Here is a 22,572-nt window from a genome sequence, read left to right as displayed (position 1 = left end):
GTAGGCGGAGCCTAGGAGGGATCATGTGACCAGCTTTGCTGGGCTCTTTGCCATTTCCTGTTGGGGAAGAGAATATCCCACAAGTAAGGATGACGCCGTGGACCGGACACACCTATGTTGGAGAAACCCCTGTCCCGGCTTTGGAACAGGACAAATTACTCCCATGGTATAGAGGTCTTTTACACAGCTTAATAACGCCTCTCTTTTTATCTGGTCTACAGATAATCGTGAAAGATGAAAACTCCCCCTTGGGAGAAAATCCTTGAATTCTAGTTGATACCTGTGGGTCACTATTTCTAGTGCCCAAAAGTCCTGAACATCTCTTGCCCAAGCCTGAGCAAAGAGAGAAAGTCTGCCCCCTACCAGATCCGGTCCCGGATCGGGGGCCACCCCTTCATGTTGTCTTGGAAACAGCAGCTGGCTTTTTGGATTGTTTACCTTTATTCCAAGTCTGGTTAGGTCTCCAGACTGACTTAGATTGAGCAAAATTCCCTTCCTGCTTTGTAGAGGAAGAAGAAGCAGAGGGTCTTCCTTTATAGTTTCGAAAGGAATGAAAATTATTCTGTTTACCCCTCATTTTAACAGACTTATCCTGAGGTAGGGAATGGCCTTTACCTCCAGTAATGTCAGAAATTATCTCCTTCAATTCAGGCCCGAATAGGGTCTTACCTTTAAAAGGAATAGCCAAAAGCTTAGATTTTGATGACACATCAGCAGACCACGATTTGAGCCATAACGCTCTATGCGCCAGAATGGCAAAACCTGCATTTTTTGCTGCTAATTTAGCAATTTGAAAAGCAGCATCAGTAATAAAAACATTAGCTAGCTTGAGAGCCTTAATTCTATCCAGAATATCATCTAATGGAGTCTCAACCTTTAGAGACTCTTCTAGGGCCTCAAACCAAAAGGCTGCTGCAGTAGTTACTGGAACAATGCAAGCCGTAGGTTGTAAAAGAAAACCTTGATGAATAAATCATTTCTTTAAAAGACCCTCTAATTTTTTATCAGAGCATAAGTTTAGGCCTAACCGGAGCTTATGTCTGTTGCCTACTGAGCCAAAATGTACTGCGCTTTTTTGTGTTTTCTCAGGGGCATAGTACCGTCTGCTTACTTCTGAATCCTACTCAGGCATGTGACCTGCTCCTCATTAACCCTTGCAGATTGTGATGCTAACTGTTACTGTACTTCCTCATTCTATCAAACTTTTATACTTCGTTCTGGGATCTTTCCACTTGATGCTGGGATAAGAAGACTAATGGCCAGGATTTGTCTGATAAGGAAATATCCCACAAACATTACAGTGTGGTCTCTGTCTTCACTGTGAGTTCCTGACTCTGTGTAAGACCTGGCTTGTTTGTCGTCCCTTCTGGTTCCTGATCTCTGGCTTGTTTCTGACATTGCTGATCTCTGTGTTGCTGACCCCGGCTCGTCTGAGTACCCACTATGGCTTTGACTCCTGGACTGTCATTTGGCTTTTGGACTTCTTGTAATTTTTTAATAAAGGTGTGATTAATTTAGCATTTCACATCCATGTCTGATTCCTGGTACCCTGACAGTATTATACTATATACTATATGACACTGAAGTCTGGAATACAATCACGAGTTTAGGTACTAGATGGGGGGGGGGGGTAAATTCCACATTTACAGAGTCTTTAGCACCATTTATTGAATGCAAAACATGTGCTTTGAATATAAATACTTGAAATTGCAATGTTCTTCACATATAAAACAATGTTCTTTTTATTTTAAAATACTAATTTCAATATTAAGAAAATACATGTGTCATTTATACTGTAGAAAAGCAATTTTTTATATTGTTTTGTTTGAAGGAGTGAGGGCTTTAACGTGAGTTTAACTGATTTTTTCTAATAGGGATATTAAAGTCTGTTATTGTTGTAATAATTCTAATCACTAAGCTGAGTCTTATACTTAATAGAAATCATTGCAATATGCATTATTCCTCTATTTAAACAGATTTTACCTTTTATTTATTTTTCCCTACATTTGTGCAGTGTCCATTACTGCCTGTCACAAGGAGGGGGAGGGCTCTACTAGAAGGCTTTATCTAGCCTGATGTCAATAGACTAGATAACAGGGAGTCAGACTTGCTCATGCTGAGATAAGTCCGAATATAACCTAAGTTTCAAAGATGTCAGTTCCCATATCACATTGGGGGCTACACTGAGAATTTCTAAGTGCTCATTATGAAAGAAAGCAAGTAAGTTGTTTGCTGGGTTTTTTTTTTTTACACAATCTGTTTAGTTTTAGGTCTACTTTGATTTAACATATTTGTTTTTCACCCAAGGAGCACTGTTTAATAACCCTTCTGTTACCTGTAGAGAAATGGGCTGTAAACGTGCTGTAAGGTTCACTTATTACATGACCCCAATAAACAATTTCTAATATGTCAGAAATATAAGTGAGTGCTACAAACTATATATATTTAATAAACTGGCTATGATTATGGCTACGAGCCAAAATGCGTAAGCGGTTGTGCTGCGCTCCACATGTTTGTTTGCTGTGTACTATTTTAAGAAGTTTGGATGAATAAAGTTTTGGATTTTATTGAAGTGAGACGATCCACTCTTTTCTTCATGCTTTTGCACCAGCTATAGTCTTGCTTCATCTATCACCTCTGTTACGGAGCGAATGAGACCTCCCCCTTAATGACCTCATTGCTCAAGCGCTACTAACACTGTAGTGGTCAGTGTCGTGGTTGGTGAAGGCACGCTGATATCTGTTGGTGTTACAGTAGAGAGTCCCATAAGGTGCACATGTAAAAAGCAGAGTGGGGCTTGTACTGGATGATGCAGCCAAGTCTTTATATGACTACACCATACGTGGGTCACCACTGGACCGCAGAACCAAACTGTGAGTTTCTGATTTTCATCTCTAGAGGTGCTTCTTCCTGAGTGTGTCATAACTGTTACAGGTATTGAGGAACCACCTTTTACTGCTGACTGAGACTAATCAGCTTAACTGTTCAACCTGTACTAGCAGGGACTCTAATTTTTGCATCAATCTTTTGTTGTAATAAACGGATGCCTTGTGTAAGCACAATAACAACAAAACTCACCTTGGCAAGCTGCATGTCTTGCACTTGAATCTTCTGAAATAAAAAAGGTACAGTGAAAGTAAACAAATATGCAATAGCAAAAAAAATAAAAATAAGTCTGGACAAGTCTTGTAGACGGGAATGTGAGGAGCTAACAAGAGAGGAGGAGAGACGGAGGTCATGCTCAGAGAAGGGGATGGGAGGGAGAGTATCTGGATATGAGGTTGGAGATATAGGGTGGAGCAGTGTTATTGAGAGCTTTGAATGTTAGAGTCAGGAATTTGTGTTTTATTCTGTTGGTTATAGGAAGCCAATGAAGAGACGGACAGAGAGATGCAGCAGATGAGGAGCGAAGTGTAAGGAAGATCAGCCTGCCACAGACATTTATTATGGATTGTAAGGGGGATAGACGGCAGCTAGGGAGGCCAGATAGGATGGAGTTGCAATAGTCAAGGCAGGAAATTATAAGAGAGTGGATTAAAGTCTTAGTTGTGTCTTGTGTGAGGAAGAGGCGAATTTTGGAGATATTTTTTAGGTGGAGGCAGCAGGAATTGGCCAAAGACTGGATGTAGGGAATGAAAGAGAAATCTGAGTCAAGTGTGACCCCAAGATATCGAGCATGCGGGGTTGGGGTATTGATGTTATTATCAACAGTTAGAGAAAGTTAGGGGGTACAAATTTTGGAAGAAGGGGGTGAAATAAGGAGCTCCGTTTTGGAGAGATTAAGCCTAAAAGGATACTAAACCCAATTTTTTTTTTCTTTCATGATTCAGATAGAGCATGCAATTTTAAGCAACTTTCTAATTTACTCCTATTATCAATATTTCTTCGTTCTCTTGCTATCTTTATTTAAAAAAGAAGGCATCTAAGATAAGGAGCCAGTCATTTTTTTCAAAGTAGTCTAGCTGCAGACTGGAGCTCCACTCTAGACAGGAAACATGTGACCTCCACTGATTCTCGACAGGAAACATGTGACCTACACTCAAAGCTTTTTTTTTTATTTAATCAACTTTAATGTAACAAACAACCTATAGACAATCATTCTGAAAACGAAACATTTTGCAGCTTTCTTGTTCTTCTTTTTTTTTTTTTTTAAATAATTTTTATTGAGGTATTCAAAGTATACATAAATATAATCAGATAGTACTCATGGCAACATGCCTAAAGACATACAGCAGGATTCATACATATAACACATAGGCATGTCTTAAAACCTTGAATAACAGTAGATTCTCAACAGGAGAATATGCACCTGGCCACGTGTGATACCTCATTTTATATATAGAACATGTTAGTTTGGACAAATCAAGAATAACTCAGCAAATGTAGATTCTGAGACCTGGCATTTGTAGGAGGGTTTTGAACTAGAACATGTAGGTCCTTATGGGTCCAACTCATTTATCATCAGATATTGTAGGAGACATCCCTCTAAACTATAAAAAGGGCACATACCCCACTAAGGGGATATGTGGGGAGGATTACAGTGAGAGGGTGTTGAATCCAGTTCTCCAGAAACCCTTAAGGGTACTATAGGCTTGTGCCAAGCCTCAAGTTGCAAAAAAAATTAGGAGAAGTACAGGTACAGAAGCCTGCTAGGAAGTGCATAGAGATATAACATCATTGAGTTCCCATAGTTACATTAGAACATTCAAACAACAATAAAAGCAATATTATGGATATCATGTATGCAGTTCTAAAAAAACATTAGTGTTAGCTGTGTATGCCACGAAAATCACATCAGACCAAATATCTGCCATAATAATACCTATTATATGTTGCAATGGGGTTTATATAGGGGGGGAGTAAGTGCCTATTTGGCAAAAAAGTATTCAGATATTGCCCTGCACATTGTGGGAACCTTAGATATTCATTCGTATTTTATAGAAGAACTATATGTACATGTTCACACTGCAATATATACATTTATGTAGTGTGGCTCTCATAGACATGTAAATTAAGCATAATACAACAATCCAAGGAATAGTTACAGTAAAACTTGTACAGGCTGCAGGAGTTCAATAGTATAAGTTGTAGCGTGGTGGGCCTCATCTTCAAACTTTACAGTTATCATTAAAGTGCCCAAATCCTAAACCCCAGGGGGTATATCGTGCAGAAGCCAGTTACTTTATTATGTCACATTATGTTAAGCCGAGCCTGCAGGTCCCGGACTCCTACAGTGCTGGAAATTTCACCCGACACCAACTCTCAGAAGGGCGCCACAGCAGCAAGTGCCCTCTGAAGCCCGGAGTGTCATCCCCAGAGCCAAAATTGTACCCGAGTCTTTGTAAACCGCAGAACAACAACAGGCCGCCCGCAGCCCATGATCACCAGCAGGGCCACATATCCGGGAGCCGGCCGCTCTCCCCGCCGTGACCCCCCAGGCGACACCAGCCCGGCTATCTTTACTCAGGTAGGCATCCGCTGCTTCTGTACTACTCCATACACTGACGAAGGCGGGCCCTCCGCCCACGCCCGTGTGTTTCTCCGGTGCCAGTGCTTCTCGATCCTGCATGACCAGCGATCCACACGTGTCTGCTAGAGTTATCGCAGAGGCGCCATCTTTTAACTGCTTCATTTCAGGTGAGGCGCATTCACTGAAAACATCCCCAGCATCTGCTAGGGCCGTGCCTTTCAATTCTTTTGCTGTATCAGGCCCAGAAAAGTCGCCATCAGTGCGCTGGGCTCCAACTATTGCGATAAGGCGATCAAATCTGTCATTTATTAGTCGCTCAGACTCAGCAAATAGCACTTGTATTGTGGCATATAGTTCTGCCCCCATGATCAAGGTGATGGTTAACTTACTCTGAAAGTAAATACAGAGACACACTAATTACTCTGCTTACCCCGGTTCCCCGGGGGGGGGTGCTGAGTTCTCTTCCTTTACAGGCCGCCAAGAGATCTCCGCGGCCCAGTCTGGAAAGCTTCTTTTCTCTCAATATAGATAGATTCCAATCCAGCAGGATGTTATGCACCTCATGTGGATCAAATTCTTTCTGGATGGATATGCAAAATCTGGATTACAAGGCGGATTGCAATTTTTTCTTTACAGAGCTCCCAGTTTAGCAGCCATCTTAGGCCATAGCCCGGACACGCCCCCCTTTCTTGTTCTTCTTAATGTGCACTCACAGTGGTTTATGCTGATTGTCATTTATAAGGTAACCACTGTGAGTGCACATTAAGAAGAACAAGAAAGCTGCAAAATGTTTCGTTTTCAGAATGATTGTCTGTAGGTTGTTTGTTACATTAAAGTTGATTTAAAAAAAAAAAAAGCTTTGAGTGGAGGTCACATGTTTCCTGTCTAGAGTGGAGCTCCAGTCTGCAGCTGGACACTTCTCTATTTTTTTGGTTCAGACCACTGGACAGCACTTGTTTAATGGTGGGTGCATTTAGCCACCAATCAGCAAGCACAACCCAGGTTGTGAACCAAAAATGGGCCGGCTTCTAAACTTACATTCTTGCTTTTAAAATAAAGATAGCAAGAGAATGAAGAAAAAAAAATGATAATATGAGTAAATTAGAAAGTTGCTTAAAATTGCATGCTCTATCTGAATCATGAAAGAAAAAAATTGGGTTCAGTGTCCCTTTAAGGTAATGAGAGGACATCCAGGATGAAATATTAGAAAGACAGTTAGTAGTGCCAAGAGTTGGTAATGAAGGGGATAGGTCTGGTGCAGAGAGGTAGATTTGGGTATCATCGCATACAAATGCTATTGAAACTCAAGGGACATTATTAAGGTGCCTAAGGATGATGTATAAAATTGAGAAGAGAAGGGGTCCAAGGACAGAGCCTTGTGGTGTCCCAACAGAAAGTGGTGAAGGATCAGAGGATGTGCCAGAGAAGGTTACATTAAAGGTCCAGTTAGTGAGGTGGGAGGAGAACCTCAAGAGGGCTGTGTCGCAGATGCAGAAGGATTGGAGCAAGAAAGTGTGGTCAACTGTGTCAAAGGCTCCAGACAGATCGAGAGAGATTAAAAGAGAAAAGTGGCCTTTTGATTTTGCTGTAATTAGTAACCTTAAAGGGACAGTCATCAATTGAATTGTTATTGTTTTAAAAGATAGAAAAACAGAATTTATGTTTACCTGATAAATTTCTTTCTCCAACGGTGTGTCCGGTCCACGGCGTCATCCTTACTTGTGGGATATTCTCTTCCCCAACAGGAAATGGCAAAGAGCCCAGCAAAGCTGGTCACATGATCCCTCCTAGGCTCCGCCTACCCCAGTCATTCGACCGACGTTAAGGAGGAATAATAGCATAGGAGAAACCATATGGTACCGTGGTGACTGTAGTTAAAGAAAATAAATTATCAGACCTGATTAAAAAACCAGGGCGGGCCGTGGACCGGACACACCGTTGGAGAAAGAAATTTATCAGGTAAACATAAATTCTGTTTTCTCCAACATAGGTGTGTCCGGTCCACGGCGTCATCCTTACTTGTGGGAACCAATACCAAAGCTTTAGGACACGGATGAAGGGAGGGAGCAAATCAGGTCACCTAAATGGAAGGCACCACGGCTTGCAAAACCTTTCTCCCAAAAATAGCCTCAGAAGAAGCAAAAGTATCAAACTTGTAAAATTTGGTAAAAGTGTGCAGTGAAGACCAAGTCGCTGCCCTACATATCTGATCAACAGAAGCCTCGTTCTTGAAGGCCCATGTGGAAGCCACAGCCCTAGTGGAATGAGCCGTGATTCTTTCGGGAGGCTGCCGTCCGGCAGTCTCGTAAGCCAATCTGATGATGCTTTTAATCCAAAAAGAGAGAGAGGTAGAAGTTGCTTTTTGACCTCTCCTTTTACCTGAATAAACAACAAACAGGGAAGATGTTTGTCTAAAATCCTTTGTAGCATCTAAATAGAATTTTAGAGCGCGAACAACATCCAAATTGTGCAACAAGCGTTCCTTCTTTGAAACTGGTTTCGGACACAGAGAAGGTACGATAATCTCCTGGTTAATGTTTTTGTTAGAAACAACTTTTGGAAGAAAACCAGGTTTAGTACGTAAAACCACCTTATCTGCATGGAACACCAGATAAGGAGGAGAACACTGCAGAGCAGATAATTCTGAAACTCTTCTAGCAGAAGAAATTGCAACTAAAAACAAAACTTTCCAAGATAATAACTTAATATCAACGGAATGTAAGGGTTCAAACGGAACCCCCTGAAGAACTGAAAGAACTAAATTGAGACTCCAAGGAGGAGTCAAAGGTTTGTAAACAGGCTTGATTCTAACCAGAGCCTGAACAAAGGCTTGAACATCTGGCACAGCTGCCAGTTTTTTGTGAAGTAACACCGACAAGGCAGAAATCTGTCCCTTCAGGGAACTTGCCGATAATCCTTTTTCCAATCCTTCTTGAAGGAAGGATAGAATCCTAGGAATCTTAACCTTGTCCCAAGGGAATCCTTTAGATTCACACCAACAGATATATTTTTTCCAAATTTTGTGGTAAATCTTTCTAGTTACAGGCTTTCTGGCCTGAACAAGAGTATCGATAACAGAATCTGAGAAACCTCGCTTCGATAAAATCAAGCGTTCAATCTCCAAGCAGTCAGCTGGAGTGAAACCAGATTCGGATGTTCGAACGGACCCTGAACAAGAAGGTCTCGTCTCAAAGGTAGCTTCCAAGGTGGAGCCGATGACATATTCACCAGATCTGCATACCAAGTCCTGCGTGGCCACGCAGGAGCTATCAAGATCACCGACGCCCTCTCCTGATTGATCCTGGCTACCAGCCTGGGGATGAGAGGAAACGGCGGGAACACATAAGCTAGTTTGAAGGTCCAAGGTGCTACTAGTGCATCCACTAGAGCCGCCTTGGGATCCCTGGATCTGGACCCGTAGCAAGGAACTTTGAAGTTCTGACGAGAGGCCATCAGATCCATGTCTGGAATGCCCCAAAGTTGAGTGACTTGGGCAAAGATTTCCGGATGGAGTTCCCACTCCCCCGGATGCAATGTCTGACGACTCAGAAAATCCGCTTCCCAATTTTCCACTCCCGGGATGTGGATAGCAGACAGGTGGCAGGAGTGAAACTCCGCCCATAGAATAATCTTGGTCACTTCTTCCATCGCTAGGGAACTCCTTGTTCCCCCCTGATGGTTGATGTACGCAACAGTCGTCATGTTGTCTGATTGAAACCGTATGAACTTGGTCCTCGCTAGCTGAGGCCAAGCCTTGAGAGCATTGAATATCGCTCTCAGTTCCAGAATATTTATCGGTAGAAGAGATTCTTCCCGAGACCAAAGACCCTGAGCTTTCAGGGATCCCCAGACCGCGCCCCAGCCCATCAGACTGGCGTCGGTCGTGACAATGACCCACTCTGGTCTGTGGAATGTCATCCCTCGTGACAGGTTGTCCAGGGACAGCCACCAACGGAGTGAGTCTCTGGTCCTCTGATTTACTTGTATCTTTGGAGACAAGTCTGTATAGTCCCCATTCCACTGACTGAGCATGCACAGTTGTAATGGTCTTAGATGAATGCGCGCAAAAGGAACTATGTCCATTGCCGCTACCATCAACCCGATCACTTCCATGCACTGAGCTACGGAAGGAAGAGGAACGGAATGAAGTATTCGACAAGAGTCCAGAAGCTTTGTCTTTCTGGCCTCTGTTAGAAAAATCCTCATTTCTGAGGAGTCTATAATTGTTCCCAAGAAGGGAACCCTTGTTGACGGGGATAGAGAACTCTTTTCCACGTTCACTTTCCAGCCGTGCGATCTGAGAAAGGCCAGGACGATGTCCGTGTGAGCCTTTGCTCGAGGGAGGGACGACACTTGAATCAGAATGTCGTCCAGGTAAGGTACTACTGCAATGCCCCTTGGTCTTAGCACAGCTAGAAGGGACCCTAGTACCTTTGTGAAAATCCTTGGAGCAGTGGCTAATCCGAAAGGAAGCGCCACGAACTGGTAATGTTTGTCCAGGAATGCAAACCTTAGGAACCGATGATGTTCCTTGTGGATAGGAATATGTAGATACGCATCCTTTAAATCCACCGTGGTCATGAATTGACCTTCCTGGATGGAAGGAAGGATAGTTCGAATGGTTTCCATCTTGAAAGATGGGACCTTGAGAAATTTGTTTAAGATCTTGAGATCTAGGATTGGTCTGAATGTTCCCTCTTTTTTGGGAACTATGAACAGATTGGAGTAGAACCCCATCCCTTGTTCTCTCAATGGAACAGGATGAATCACTCCCATTTTTAACAGGTCTTCTACGCAATGTAAGAACGCCTGTCTTTTTATGTGGTCTGAAGACAACTGAGACCTGTGGAACCTTCCCCTTGGGGGAAGTCCCTTGAATTCCAGAAGATAACCCTGGGAGACTATTTCTAGCGCCCAAGGATCCAGAACATCTCTTGCCCAAGCCTGAGCGAAGAGAGAGAGTCTGCCCCCCACCAGATCCGGTCCCGGATCGGGGGCCGATATTTCATGCTGTCTTGGTAGCAGTGGCAGGTTTCTTTGCCTGCTTTCCCTTGTTCCAGCCTTGCATTGGTCTCCAAGCTGGCTTGGCCTGAGAAGTATTACCTTCTTGCTTAGAGGACGTAGCACCTTGGGCTGGTCCGTTTTTACGAAAGGGACGAAAATTAGGTCTATTTTTTGCCTTGAAAGGCCGATCCTGAGGAAGGGCATGGCCCTTACCCCCAGTGATATCAGAGATAATCTCTTTCAAGTCAGGACCAAACAGCGTTTTCCCCTTGAAAGGAATGTTTAGTAGCTTGTTCTTGGAAGACGCATCAGCCGACCAAGATTTCAACCAAAGCGCTCTGCGCGCCACAATAGCAAACCCAGAATTCTTAGCCGCTAACTTAGCCAATTGCAAAGAGGCGTCTAGAGTGAAAGAATTAGCCAATTTGAGAGCATTGACTCTGTCCATAATCTCCTCATAAGGAGGAGATGTACTAGGGGCCTCCTGAGTGGGCAAGACTCGTGTAGACGAAGGAGGGAATGATGCAGTACCATGCTTACTCCCCTCACTTGAGGAATCATCTTGGGCATCATTGTCATTATCACATAAATCACATTTATTTAAATGAATAGGAATTCTGGCTTCCCCACATTCAGAACACAGTCTATCTGGTAGTTCAGACATGTTAAACAGGCATAAACTTGATAAGAAAGTACAAAAAACGTTTTGAAATAAAACCGTTACTGTCACTTTAAATTTTAAACTGAACACACTTTATTACTGCAATTGCGAAAAAACATGAAGGAATTGTTCAAAATTCACCAAACTTTCACCACAGTGTCTTAAAGCCTTGAAAATATTGCACACCAATTTTGGAAGCTTTAACCCTTAAAATAACGGAACCGGAGCCGTTTTAAGCTTTAACCCCTTTACAGTCCCTGGTATCTGCTTTGCTGAAACCCAACCAAACCCAAGGGGAATACGATACCAAATGATGCCTTCAGAAGTCTTTTGTAAGTATCAGAGCTCCTCTCACATGCGACTGCATGCCATGCCTCTCAAAAACAAGTGCGCAACACCGGCGCGAAAATGAGACTCTGCCTATGCTTTGGGAAAGCCCCTAAAGAATAAGGTGTCTAAAACAGTGCCTGCCGATATTATTATATCAAAATACCCAGAATAAATGATTCCTCAAGGCTAAATAAGTGTTAATATCAATCGATTTAGCCCAAAAAATGTCTACAGTCTAAATAAGCCCTTGTGAAGCCCTTATTTACAATCGTAATAAACATGGCTTACCGGATCCCATAGGGAAAATGACAGCTTCCAGCATTACATCGTCTTGTTAGAATGTGTCATACCTCAAGCAGCAAAGGACTGCAAACTGTTCCCCCAACTGAAGTTAATGCTCTCAACAGTCCTGTGTGGAACAGCCATGGATTTTAGTTACGGTTGCTAAAATCATTTTCCTCATACAAACAGAATTCTTCATCTCTTTTCTGTTTCTGAGTAAATAGTACGTACCAGCACTATTTGAAAATAACAAACTCTTGATTGAATAATGAAAAACTACAGTTAAACACTAAAAAACTCTAAGCCATCTCCGTGGAGATGTTGCCTGTACAACGGCAAAGAGAATGACTGGGGTAGGCGGAGCCTAGGAGGGATCATGTGACCAGCTTTGCTGGGCTCTTTGCCATTTCCTGTTGGGGAAGAGAATATCCCACAAGTAAGGATGACGCCGTGGACCGGACACACCTATGTTGGAGAAATCCCTTTATTACCCATTCCTCATATTTGCATAACCAACACTGTTATAGAAATACACTTTTTACCTTTGTGATTACCTTGTATCTAAACATCTGTCTGATCACATGACTTTTTTATTTATTATCTATTGACTTGCATTTAGTATTGTGTTGTGCTAAATCTTAAATAACTCCTCGGGCGTTAACACAATGTTATCTATATGGCCTACATGAACTAGCAGTCTCCTGTTGTGAAAAGCAAATACAAAAGCATGTGATTAAGAAGCTGTCTATAGTGGCTTAGAAACAGGCAGAAATGTAGAGGTTTAAATGTTATAAAGTATATTAATATAACAATGTTGGTTGTGCAAAGCTGGGGAATTGGTAGTAAATGCATTACTTATCTTTTAAAACAATAACAATGTTAGTGTAGACTGTCCCTTTAATGATTGCAGTTTCTGTGGAGTGTTGGGGAAATCAAGATTGCAATGGATCAATAAGGGAATTTATTGTGAGGAAACATGATAAACATGTATATACAAGCATTTCCAGAAGTTCTGAGGCAAGAGGAGTGGGAAAATAGGGCGGTAGTTGGATGGGGATGATGGATCAAGAGAAGATTTTTTGAGGATAGGTGTAATTAGTGCATGTTTAAGGAATGAGGGGAATATACCAGTGCTGAGGGAGAAAATAAAAATATGTGTGAGGATAGGAGTAAGAGAAGGAGAGATGGAGGGCAATAGTTGTGATGGGATCAAGGGGACCGGTAGTGAGGTGAGAGTAGGATATAAGGGCAGAAACTTCTTCCACAGTAGCAGGAGCAAAAAAGCTGAATCTGTGGCTTTGTGGGTTTTGAACAACAGCGAACGGTTGAGTGATGATTTAATTTCTGATGGAATCTATCTATTTAAACATATATATGTGTGTGTGTGTCTATAAATGGGTATATTTATGTGTAAATATGTATGTGAACACATACATATATATATATATTTTTACATATACACACAGACACATATATTCCCAAAACAAAGTTGCAGTCTGGGGATTTTTCACAGCAAAGTCAGCTTTATTAGATGATGTTTCAGAGATGTAAACTCTCTTTCAAAAGTCTCACTTTTGATCTGATTTTGATCTCTCTCTCTCTCAGCGCAGTTCGCGCACAAGCAAAAAAATTAGCACACCACTTGTAATGTGGCCATGTGTTTGTTTACTATAGAAAAGAAAAGAAAAAAAAAAAAGTAAAACAATTTACCTTTCTCTGTATTTGTGAGCACAACACACGAAAGGGTCACTGAATTCAAAAATGAACCTGATGAGTACTTCCGAACACTTGTAACAGTTATCATGTTGTCCTCTATGACTACTTTGTCTTCTTTTATACTTGGCTTTCCCTCATTCATCCATATTATCTTAGGGTTTGCGGTTCCAGAAACAGAACATTGAGTGATCATTTCATCAGATATTTTGGTAGACAAATTATTGCCTTCTGCAAAAAAACAAAAACAAACAGTTATTTATAATCTTTCTTATGTAAATATAACCTATTCTAAATTGTGTGCTAATATTTTATCTACTTTTACATAATTAGATTATATGCTGTAGGGATCCTTAAATTTGCTCTCTTAAGTTTTACTAGCGCTATTATTATCAGTTATTTGCAGCTCTATAACATAGGTAGAATATGCACAGCTAGCATTTATAAGAGCAAATCAGTGGGGTTTAAGGGGCTGACTAAAGAGAGGAGGAATTGAGGTAAGGAAGGTTAACGTACATTGTATGCATCCCTGAACAATAGAGTGTTTTAGGAGTATTTGAAACTTTGAAAACTAGTAGAGCGTCTTGTGGAGCGAGGCAGAGAGTTCCACTAGATAGGGTCCATCCTTGAGAAGTCCTGTAGATGAGGGTGTGAGAAGATAACAAGAGAGGAGGAGAACAGAGTGAAGGGGACAGGAGGGAGAGTCTTACTGAGGATCATGTAGCGCCTAACCTCTACCTATACCTGGACTTATTATCTGGTTTAAGGCCACTGGCTCTGTTCTCTTGACTATTCTGCTATTTTTCTTATTTGCTGTGACACCTGGTTCTTGACTGGGGTAATATCCTACATTTAATCTGTGAGTGAAAAATGTACAAAAACATCATTTATGTAAGAACTTACCTGATAAATTAATTTCTTTCATAGTGGCAAGAGTCCATGAGCTAGTGACGTATGGAATATACATTCCTACCAGGAGGGGGCAAAGTTTGCCAAACCTCAAAATGCCTATAAATACACCTCCCACCTAACTCATACCTTAGTTTAACGTGTAGCCAATAAGTGAGGTGTAAAAGAAGGAGTAAAAAGCATACAAAAAGAGGAACTGGAAAAAATAAAGTGCTTTATACAAAAAAACCATAACCACCAAAAATAGGGTGGGTCTCATAGACTCTTGCCACTATGAAAGAAATGAATTTATCAGGTAAGTTCTTACATAAATTATGTTTTCTTTCATGTAAGTGGCAAGAGTCCATGAGCTAGTGACGTATGGGATATAATACCCAAGATGTGGAAATCCAGAGTCACTAGAGAGGGAGGGATAAAATAACAACAGCTAAATCCGCGGAGAAATTAAATTAAAAATAACAGAATTTATGTTTACCTGATAAATTACTTTCTCCAACGGTGTGTCCGGTCCACGGCGTCATCCTTACTTGTGGGATATTCTCTTCCCCAACAGGAAATGGCAAAGAGCCCAGCAAAGCTGGTCACATGATCCCTCCTAGGCTCCGCCTACCCCAGTCATTCGACCGACGTTAAGGAGGAATATTTGCATAGGAGAAACCATATGTTACCGTGGTGACTGTAGTTAAAGAAAATAAATTATCAGACCTGATTAAAAAAACCAGGGCGGGCCGTGGACCGGACACACCGTTGGAGAAAGTAATTTATCAGGTAAACATAAATTCTGTTTTCTCCAACATAGGTGTGTCCGGTCCACGGCGTCATCCTTACTTGTGGGAACCAATACCAAAGCTTTAGGACACGGATGAAGGGAGGGAGCAAATCAGGTCACCTAAATGGAAGGCACCACGGCTTGCAAAACCTTTCTCCCAAAAATAGCCTCAGAAGAAGCAAAAGTATCAAATTTGTAAAATTTAGAAAAAGTGTGCAGTGAAGACCAAGTCGCTGCCTTACATATCTGATCAACAGAAGCCTCGTTCTTGAAGGCCCATGAGGAAGCCACAGCCCTAGTGGAGTGAGCTGTGATTCTTTCAGGAGGCTGCCGTCCGGCAGTCTCATAAGCCAATCGGATAATGCTTTTAATCCAGAAGGAGAGAGAGGTAGAAGTTGCTTTTTGACCTCTCCGTTTACCAGAATAAACAACAAACAAAGACAAAGTTTGTCTGAAATCCTTAGTAGCTGCTAAGTAAAATTTGAGAGCACGAACTACATCCAAGTTGTGCAACAAACGTTCCTTCTTTGAAACTGGATTAGGACACAAAGAAGGCACAACTATCTCCTGGTTAATGTTTTTTGGAAGAAAACCAGGTTTAGTACGCAAAACCACCTTATCTGCATGGAACACCAGATAAGGAGAAGAACACTGCAGAGCAGATAATTCTGAAACTCTTCTAGCAGAAGAAATTGCAACCAAAAACAAAACTTTCCAAGATAATAACTTAATATCAACGGAATGTAAGGGTTCAAACGGAACCCCCTGAAGAACTGAAAGAACTAGGTTGAGACTCCAAGGAGGAGTCAAAATTTTGTAAACAGGCTTGATTCTAACCAGAGCCTGAACAAAGGCTAGAACATCTGGCACAGCTGCCAGCTTTTTGTGAAGTAACACAGACAAGGCAGAAATCTGTCCCATCAAGGAACTTGCAGATAATCCTTTTTCCAATCCTTCTCGAAGGAAGGATAGACTCTTAGGAATCTTAACCTTGTCCCAAGGGAATCCTGCAGATTCACACCAACAGATATACCAAATTATGTGGTAATTTTTCTGGTTACAGGCTTTCAGGCCTGAACAAGAGTATTAATAACAGAATCTGAGAACCCTCGCTTTGATAAGATCAAGCGTTCAATCTCCAAGCAGTCAGCTGGAGTGGGTCGAACGGACCTAGAACAAGAAGGTCTCTCAAAGGTAGCTTCCATGGTGGAGCCGATGACATATTCACCAGATCTGCATACCAAGTCCTGCGTGGCCACGCAGGAGCTATCAAAATCACCGACGCCCTCTCCTGATTGATCCTGGCTACCAGCCTGGGGATGAGAGGAAACGGCGGGAACACATAAGCTAGTTTGAAGGTCCAAGGTGCTACTAGTGCATCCACTAGAGCCGCCTTGGGATCCCTGGATCTGTACCCGTAGTAAGGAACTCTGAAGTTCTGACGAGAGGCCATCAGATCCATGTCTGGAATGCCCCACGGTTGAGTGACTTGGGCAAAGATTTCCGGATGGAGTTCCCACTCCCCCGGATGCAATGTCTGACGACTCAGAAAATCCGCTTCCCAATTTTCCACTCCTGGGATGTGGATAGCAGACAGGTGGCAGGAGTGAGACTCCGCCCATAGAATGATTTTGGTCACTTCTTCCATCGCTAGGGAACTCCTTGTTCCCCCCTGATGGTTGATGTATGAACTTGGCCCTCGCTAGCTGAGGCCAAGCTTTGAGAGCATTGAATATCGCTCTCAGTTCCAGAATATTTATCGGTAGAAGAGATTCTACCCGAGACCAAATACCCTGAGCTTTCAGGGATCCCCAGACCGCGCCCCAGCCCATCAGACTGGCGTCGGTCGTGACAATGACCCACTCTGGTCTGCGGAAGGTCATCCCTTGTGACAGGTTGTCCAGGGACAGCCACCAACGGAATGAGTCTCTGGTCCTCTGATTTACTTGTATCTTCGGAGACAAGTCTGAATAGTCCCCATTCCACTGACTGAGCATGAACAGTTGTAATGGTCTTAGATGAATGCGCACAAAAGGAACTATGTCCATTGCCGCTACCATCAAACCTATCACTTCCATGCACTGCGCTATGGAAGGAAGAGGAACGGAATGAAGTATCCGACAAGAGTCTAGAAGTTTTGTTTTTCTGGCTTCTGTCAGAAAAATCCTCATTTCAAAGGAGTCTATTATAGTTCCCAAGAAGGGAACCCTCGTTGACGGAGATAGAGAACTCTTTTCCACGTTCACTTTCCATCCGTGAGATCTGAGAAAGGCCAGGACAATGTCCGTGTGAGCCTTTACTTGAGGAAGGGACGACGCTCGAATCAGAATGTCGTCCAAGTAAGGTACTACAGCAATGCCCCTTGGTCTTAGCACCGCCAGAAGGGACCCTAGTACCTATGAGAAAATCCTAGGAGCAGTGGCTAATCCGAAAGAAAACGCCACGAACTGGAAATGCTTGTCCAGGAATGCAAACCTTAGGAACCGATGATGTTCCTTGTGGATAGGAATATGTAGATACGCATCCTTGAAATCCACCTTGGTCATGAATTGACCTTCCTGGATGGAAGGAAGAAGTGTTCGAATGGTTTCCATCTTGAACGATGGAACCTTGAGAAACTTGTTCAAGATCTTGAGATCTAAGATTGGTCTGAACGTTCCCTCTTTTTTGGGAACTATGAACAGATTGGAGTAGAACCCCATCCCTTGTTCTCCTAATGGAACAGGATGAATCACTCCCATTTTTAGCAGGTCTTCTACCCAATGTAAGAATGCCTGTCTTCTTATGTGGTCTGAAGACAACTGAGACCTGTGGAACCTCCCCCTTGGAGGAAGCCCCTTGAACTCCAGAGAATAACCTTGGGAGACTATTTCTAGCGCCCAAGGATCCAGAACATCTCTTGCCCAAGCCTGAGCGAAGAGAGAGAGTCTGCCCCCCACCAGATCCGGTCCCGGATCGGGGGCCCGCATTTCATGCTGTCTTGGTAGCAGTGGCAGGTTTCCTGGCCTGCTTTCCTTTGTTCCAGCCTTGCATAGGTCTCCAGGCTGGATTGGCTTGAGAAGTATTACCTTCCTGCTTAGAGGACGTAGCCCTTGGGGCTGATCCGTTTCTGCGAAAGGGACGAAACTTAGGATTATTTTTGGTCTTGAAAAGACCTATCCTGAGGAAGGGCGTGGCCCTTGCCCCCAGTGATATCAGAGATAATCTCTTTCAAGTCAGGGCCAAAGAGTGTTTTCCCCTTGAAAGGAATGTCAAGCAATTTGTTCTTGGAAGACGCATCCGCTGCCCAAGATTTTAACCAAAGCGCTCTGCGCCACAATAGCAAACCCAGAATTTTTTCGCCGCTAACCTAGCCAATTGCAAGGTGGCGTCTAGGGTGAAAGAATTAGCCAATTTAAGAGCACGAATTCTGTCCATAATCTCCTCATAAGAAGAAGAATTACTAATAATCGCCTTTCCTAGCTCATCAAACTAGAAACACGCGGCTGCAGTGACAGGGACAATGCATGCAATTGGTTGTAGAAGGGAACCTTGCTGAACAAACATCTTTAGCAGACCTTCTAATTTTTTATCCATAGGATCTTGGAAAGCACAACTATCTTCTATGGGTATAGTGGCGCGCTTGTGTAGAGTAGAAACCGCCCCCTCGACCTTGGGGACTGTCTGCCATCAGTCCTTTCTGGGGTCGACTATAGGAAAACAATTTTATAAATATGGGGGGAGGTACTAAAGGTATACCGGGCCTGTCCCATTCTTTACTAACAATGTACGCCACCCGCTTGGATATAGGAAAAGCTTCGGGGGGCCCCGGGGCCTCTAAGAACTTTTCCATTTTACATAGTGGTTCTGGAATGACCAGATAATCACAATCATCCAAATTGGATAACACCTCCTTAAGCAGAGCGCGGAGATGTTCCAACTTAAATTTAAAAGTAATCACATCAGGTTCAGCTTGTTGAGAAATGTTTCCTGAATCTGAAATTTCTCCCTCAGACAAAACCTCCCTGGCCCCCTCAGACTGGTGTAGGGGCCCTTCAGAAACCATATCATCAGCGTTCTCATGCTCTACAGAATTTTCTAAAACAGAGCAGTCGCGCTTTCGCTGATAAGTGGGCATATTGGCTAAAATGTTTTTGATAGAATTATCCATTACAGCCGTTAAATGTTGCATAGTAAGGAGTATTGGCGCACTAGATGTACTAGGGGCCTCCTGTATGGGCAAGACTGGTGTAGACGAAGGAGGGGATGATGCAGTACCATGCTTACTCCCCTCACTTGAGGAATCATCTTGGGCATCATTTTTACTAAATTTTTTTATGACATAAAATACATATAGTTAAATGAGAAGGAACCTTGGTTTCCCCACAGTCAGAACACAATCTAACTGGTAGTTCAGACATGTTAAACAGGCATAAACTTGATAACAAAGCACAAAAAACGTTTTAAAATAAAACCGTTACTGTCACTTTAAATTTTAAACTAAACACACTTTATTACTGCAATTGCGAAAAAGTATGAAGGAATTGTTCAAAATTCACCAAAATTTCACCACAGTGTCTTAAAGCCTTAAAAGTATTGCACACCAAATTTGGAAGCTTTAACCCTTAAAATAACGGAACCGGAGCCGTTTTTATATTTAACCCCTTTACAGTCCCTGGAATCTGCTTTGCTGAGACCCAACCAAGCCCAAAGGGTAATACGATACCAAATGATGCCTTCAGAAAGACTTTTCTATGTATCAGAGCTCCACACACATGCAGCTGCATGCCATGCTGTCCTCAAAAACAAGTGCGCCATACCGGCGCGAAAATGAGGCTCTGACTATGATTAGGGAAAGCCCCTAAAGAATAAGGTGTCTAAAACAGTGCCTGCCGATATAATCATATCAAAATACCCAGAATAAATGATTCCTCAAGGCTAAATATGTGTTAATAATGAATCGATTTAGCCCAGAAAAAGTCTACAGTCTTAATAAGCCCTTGTGAAGCCCTTATTTACTATCTTAATAAACATGGCTTACCGGATCCCATAGGGAAAATGACAGCTTCCAGCATTACATCGTCTTGTTAGAATGTGTCATACCTCAAGCAGTAAGAGACTGCACACTGTTCCCCCAACTGAAGTTAATTGCTCTCAACAGTCCTGTGTGGAACAGCCATGGATTTTAGTTACGGTGCTAAAATCATTTTCCTCATACAAACAGAAATCTTCATCTCTTTTCTGTTTCTGAGTAAATAGTACCTACCAGCACTATTTTAAAATAACAAACTCTTGATTGAATAATAAAAACTACAGTTAAACACTAAAAAACTCTAAGCCATCTCCGTGGAGATGTTGCCTGTACAACGGCAAAGAGAATGACTGGGGTAGGCGGAGCCTAGGAGGGATCATGTGACCAGCTTTGCTGGGCTCTTTGCCATTTCCTGTTGGGGAAGAGAATATCCCACAAGTAAGGATGACGCCGTGGACCGGACACACCTATGTTGGAGAAATAAATACGTTTTCTTAAATTTTGTCCCAAAAAACTCAAATCAAAGGCACTAGAATTAAACTAAGATAAGTGCCTGAAGAACCTTTCTACCAAAGGCTGCTTCCGAAAAAGCAAACACAACAAAATGGTAAAATTAAGAAAAAAGCATGCAAAGGAAAACCAAGTTACTGCTTTGCAAATTTAATCAACTGAAGCTTCATTCTTGACAACTCAAGAAAAGGCAACTGATCTAGTAAAATTTGCTGTAATTCTCTGAGGCGGAGACTGTCCCGCTTTCAAGTAAGTTTTGTGAATCAAAATTTTCAATCAAAATGCCAGAGAATTAGCAGAGGCTTTCTGACCTTTCCTGGAGCCAGAAAAAATAACAAATAGACTAGAAGTTTTACTGAAATCTTAAATAGCCTCAACATAATATTTCAAAGCTCTTACCCCATCCAAAGAATGAGAAAACCTTACAAGAGTATTCTTAGAATTAGGACACAAAGAAGGAACAACAAATTCCTTATTGAATTCACAACTTTAGGCAAAAATGTAAATGAAGTCAGGGGGGCGGAGCCTGGCTGATCAGGAAGTTGGCCGCGTGATGTAAGAGCTCCCAGGCCCTGATCCCTTAAAACCCTAATATAACCCATATGTTACCTGTTTAATATAAAATAAAACATTCCCCTTGGCAGTTAGACCCCTTGTGTCCCCTTGCGATATCCTGGAGGAAAGGCTGCGGGCAGTATTTCACCGGGCTCACACAGTGATCACGGCCCAGGCTGACACAGTGCGCACTTCCTTGCGCATAGAGGAAAAGTTGCGGCGCCAGTGTACACACCGGATGGGGGAAAACAAACACAAAAGAATAGCCCAGCAGAGATACGAATAGCCCAGAGAGTGAGCAGTGATCGGGAGTTAAGAAGGTGAGACATCAGGCTAGGCGGCCACAGCAGCGGTGCGTAGAGACACGCCATAAAGTGTGGGGGCTAACCAGACACCGCAGATACAGAGCGGAGCGCTCTGGAAGTACCCGCTGAATATACACACTGCGGGAGGCAAAGGGGGTAAAATTTACAAGTAAGCAGCACGCAGTAGGAGAGGGGCCCTGCAAAGCAAGAGTGCGACATGAGGAAGCAACATAGAGACAGGATAGGCTGAGCACCTCCTGTTTGGGAAAAAAAAAAATAAACCTAAAAAAGAAAAAAAAAAAAGGAAGAAAAATAAATGAAAAATTTGGGACACTTTACTACAGAAATACAGCAGCTAAATCTTCAGGCAGCCATTTGAATAAAGTAGCTGCACAGACCTCAAAGAACTGTGTTAAAAGATCTAAAGGGCACACTGCTTAAGAAACTACACTAAACATTGCAGACCTCACTCTGAAGGGGCCATTAAAAAATCTTGTGCTCAGCTGGAGGTGTACACAGAACAGACCGAATAAAGCAAAGACACTGCTAATAAGTCACAGCCAACCATTTAGTTTACGCCACATGCTGGAGGGTGCTGGCAACATGCCAGGCCGCAGACTCAACAGAATAGATAACACACCACGCTCCAAAACTTTACAACAATATTTGAGGCCTGTGGATTCCACATCTGACACCCAAACTGAAACAGTGGGGATGGACCAGCAAAGGGATATACCGACTGTCACAGGGGGCACTGCCTTATCTGCAACGGGGCTCACGAAAGAGGACTTGTTACCACTCTGTACAAAGCAAGACCTTAAAGAAATGATATCAGAGGTCAAAAACTGGTATGGTGAGTTGAAAAAAGATGTCACCCGTGTAACGCAGAGGGTCACGACACTGGAGGAAGATCATAACATCATGGACACTGACATACAACACATGTCGCAGCTGGTATATGCACAGGATGAAACTATCCACCATTTACTTGAGAAAGTGGAAGACCTGGATAACCGGGGGAGGAGAAATAATATGATCCCAGAGTCCATTCTC

At 42.6% G+C, this 22,572-nt stretch overlaps 1 protein-coding gene across 1 annotated transcript in view; it reads right to left on the bottom strand.

Moving 5' to 3' along the window:
* The window catches only part of LOC128652890 (uncharacterized), a 255,406-nt gene that overhangs the window by 117,487 nt on the left and 115,347 nt on the right, over nucleotides 1-22,572 (bottom strand). Inside the window, exons 4-5 of the mRNA XM_053705879.1 lie at nucleotides 13,458-13,691; nucleotides 3,079-3,111 (exon numbers count right to left, since the gene is read on the bottom strand). Of these exons, the coding sequence (XP_053561854.1) occupies nucleotides 3,079-3,111; nucleotides 13,458-13,691 (267 nt within the window). The remainder of the gene's footprint in view (nucleotides 1-3,078; nucleotides 3,112-13,457; nucleotides 13,692-22,572) is intronic.

The sequence above is a fragment of the Bombina bombina genome, chromosome 3 (assembly GCF_027579735.1).
Source record: "Bombina bombina isolate aBomBom1 chromosome 3, aBomBom1.pri, whole genome shotgun sequence".
Taxonomy (NCBI): Eukaryota; Metazoa; Chordata; class Amphibia; order Anura; family Bombinatoridae; genus Bombina; species Bombina bombina.
This window is presented reverse-complemented; position numbering and strand designations above follow the sequence as displayed.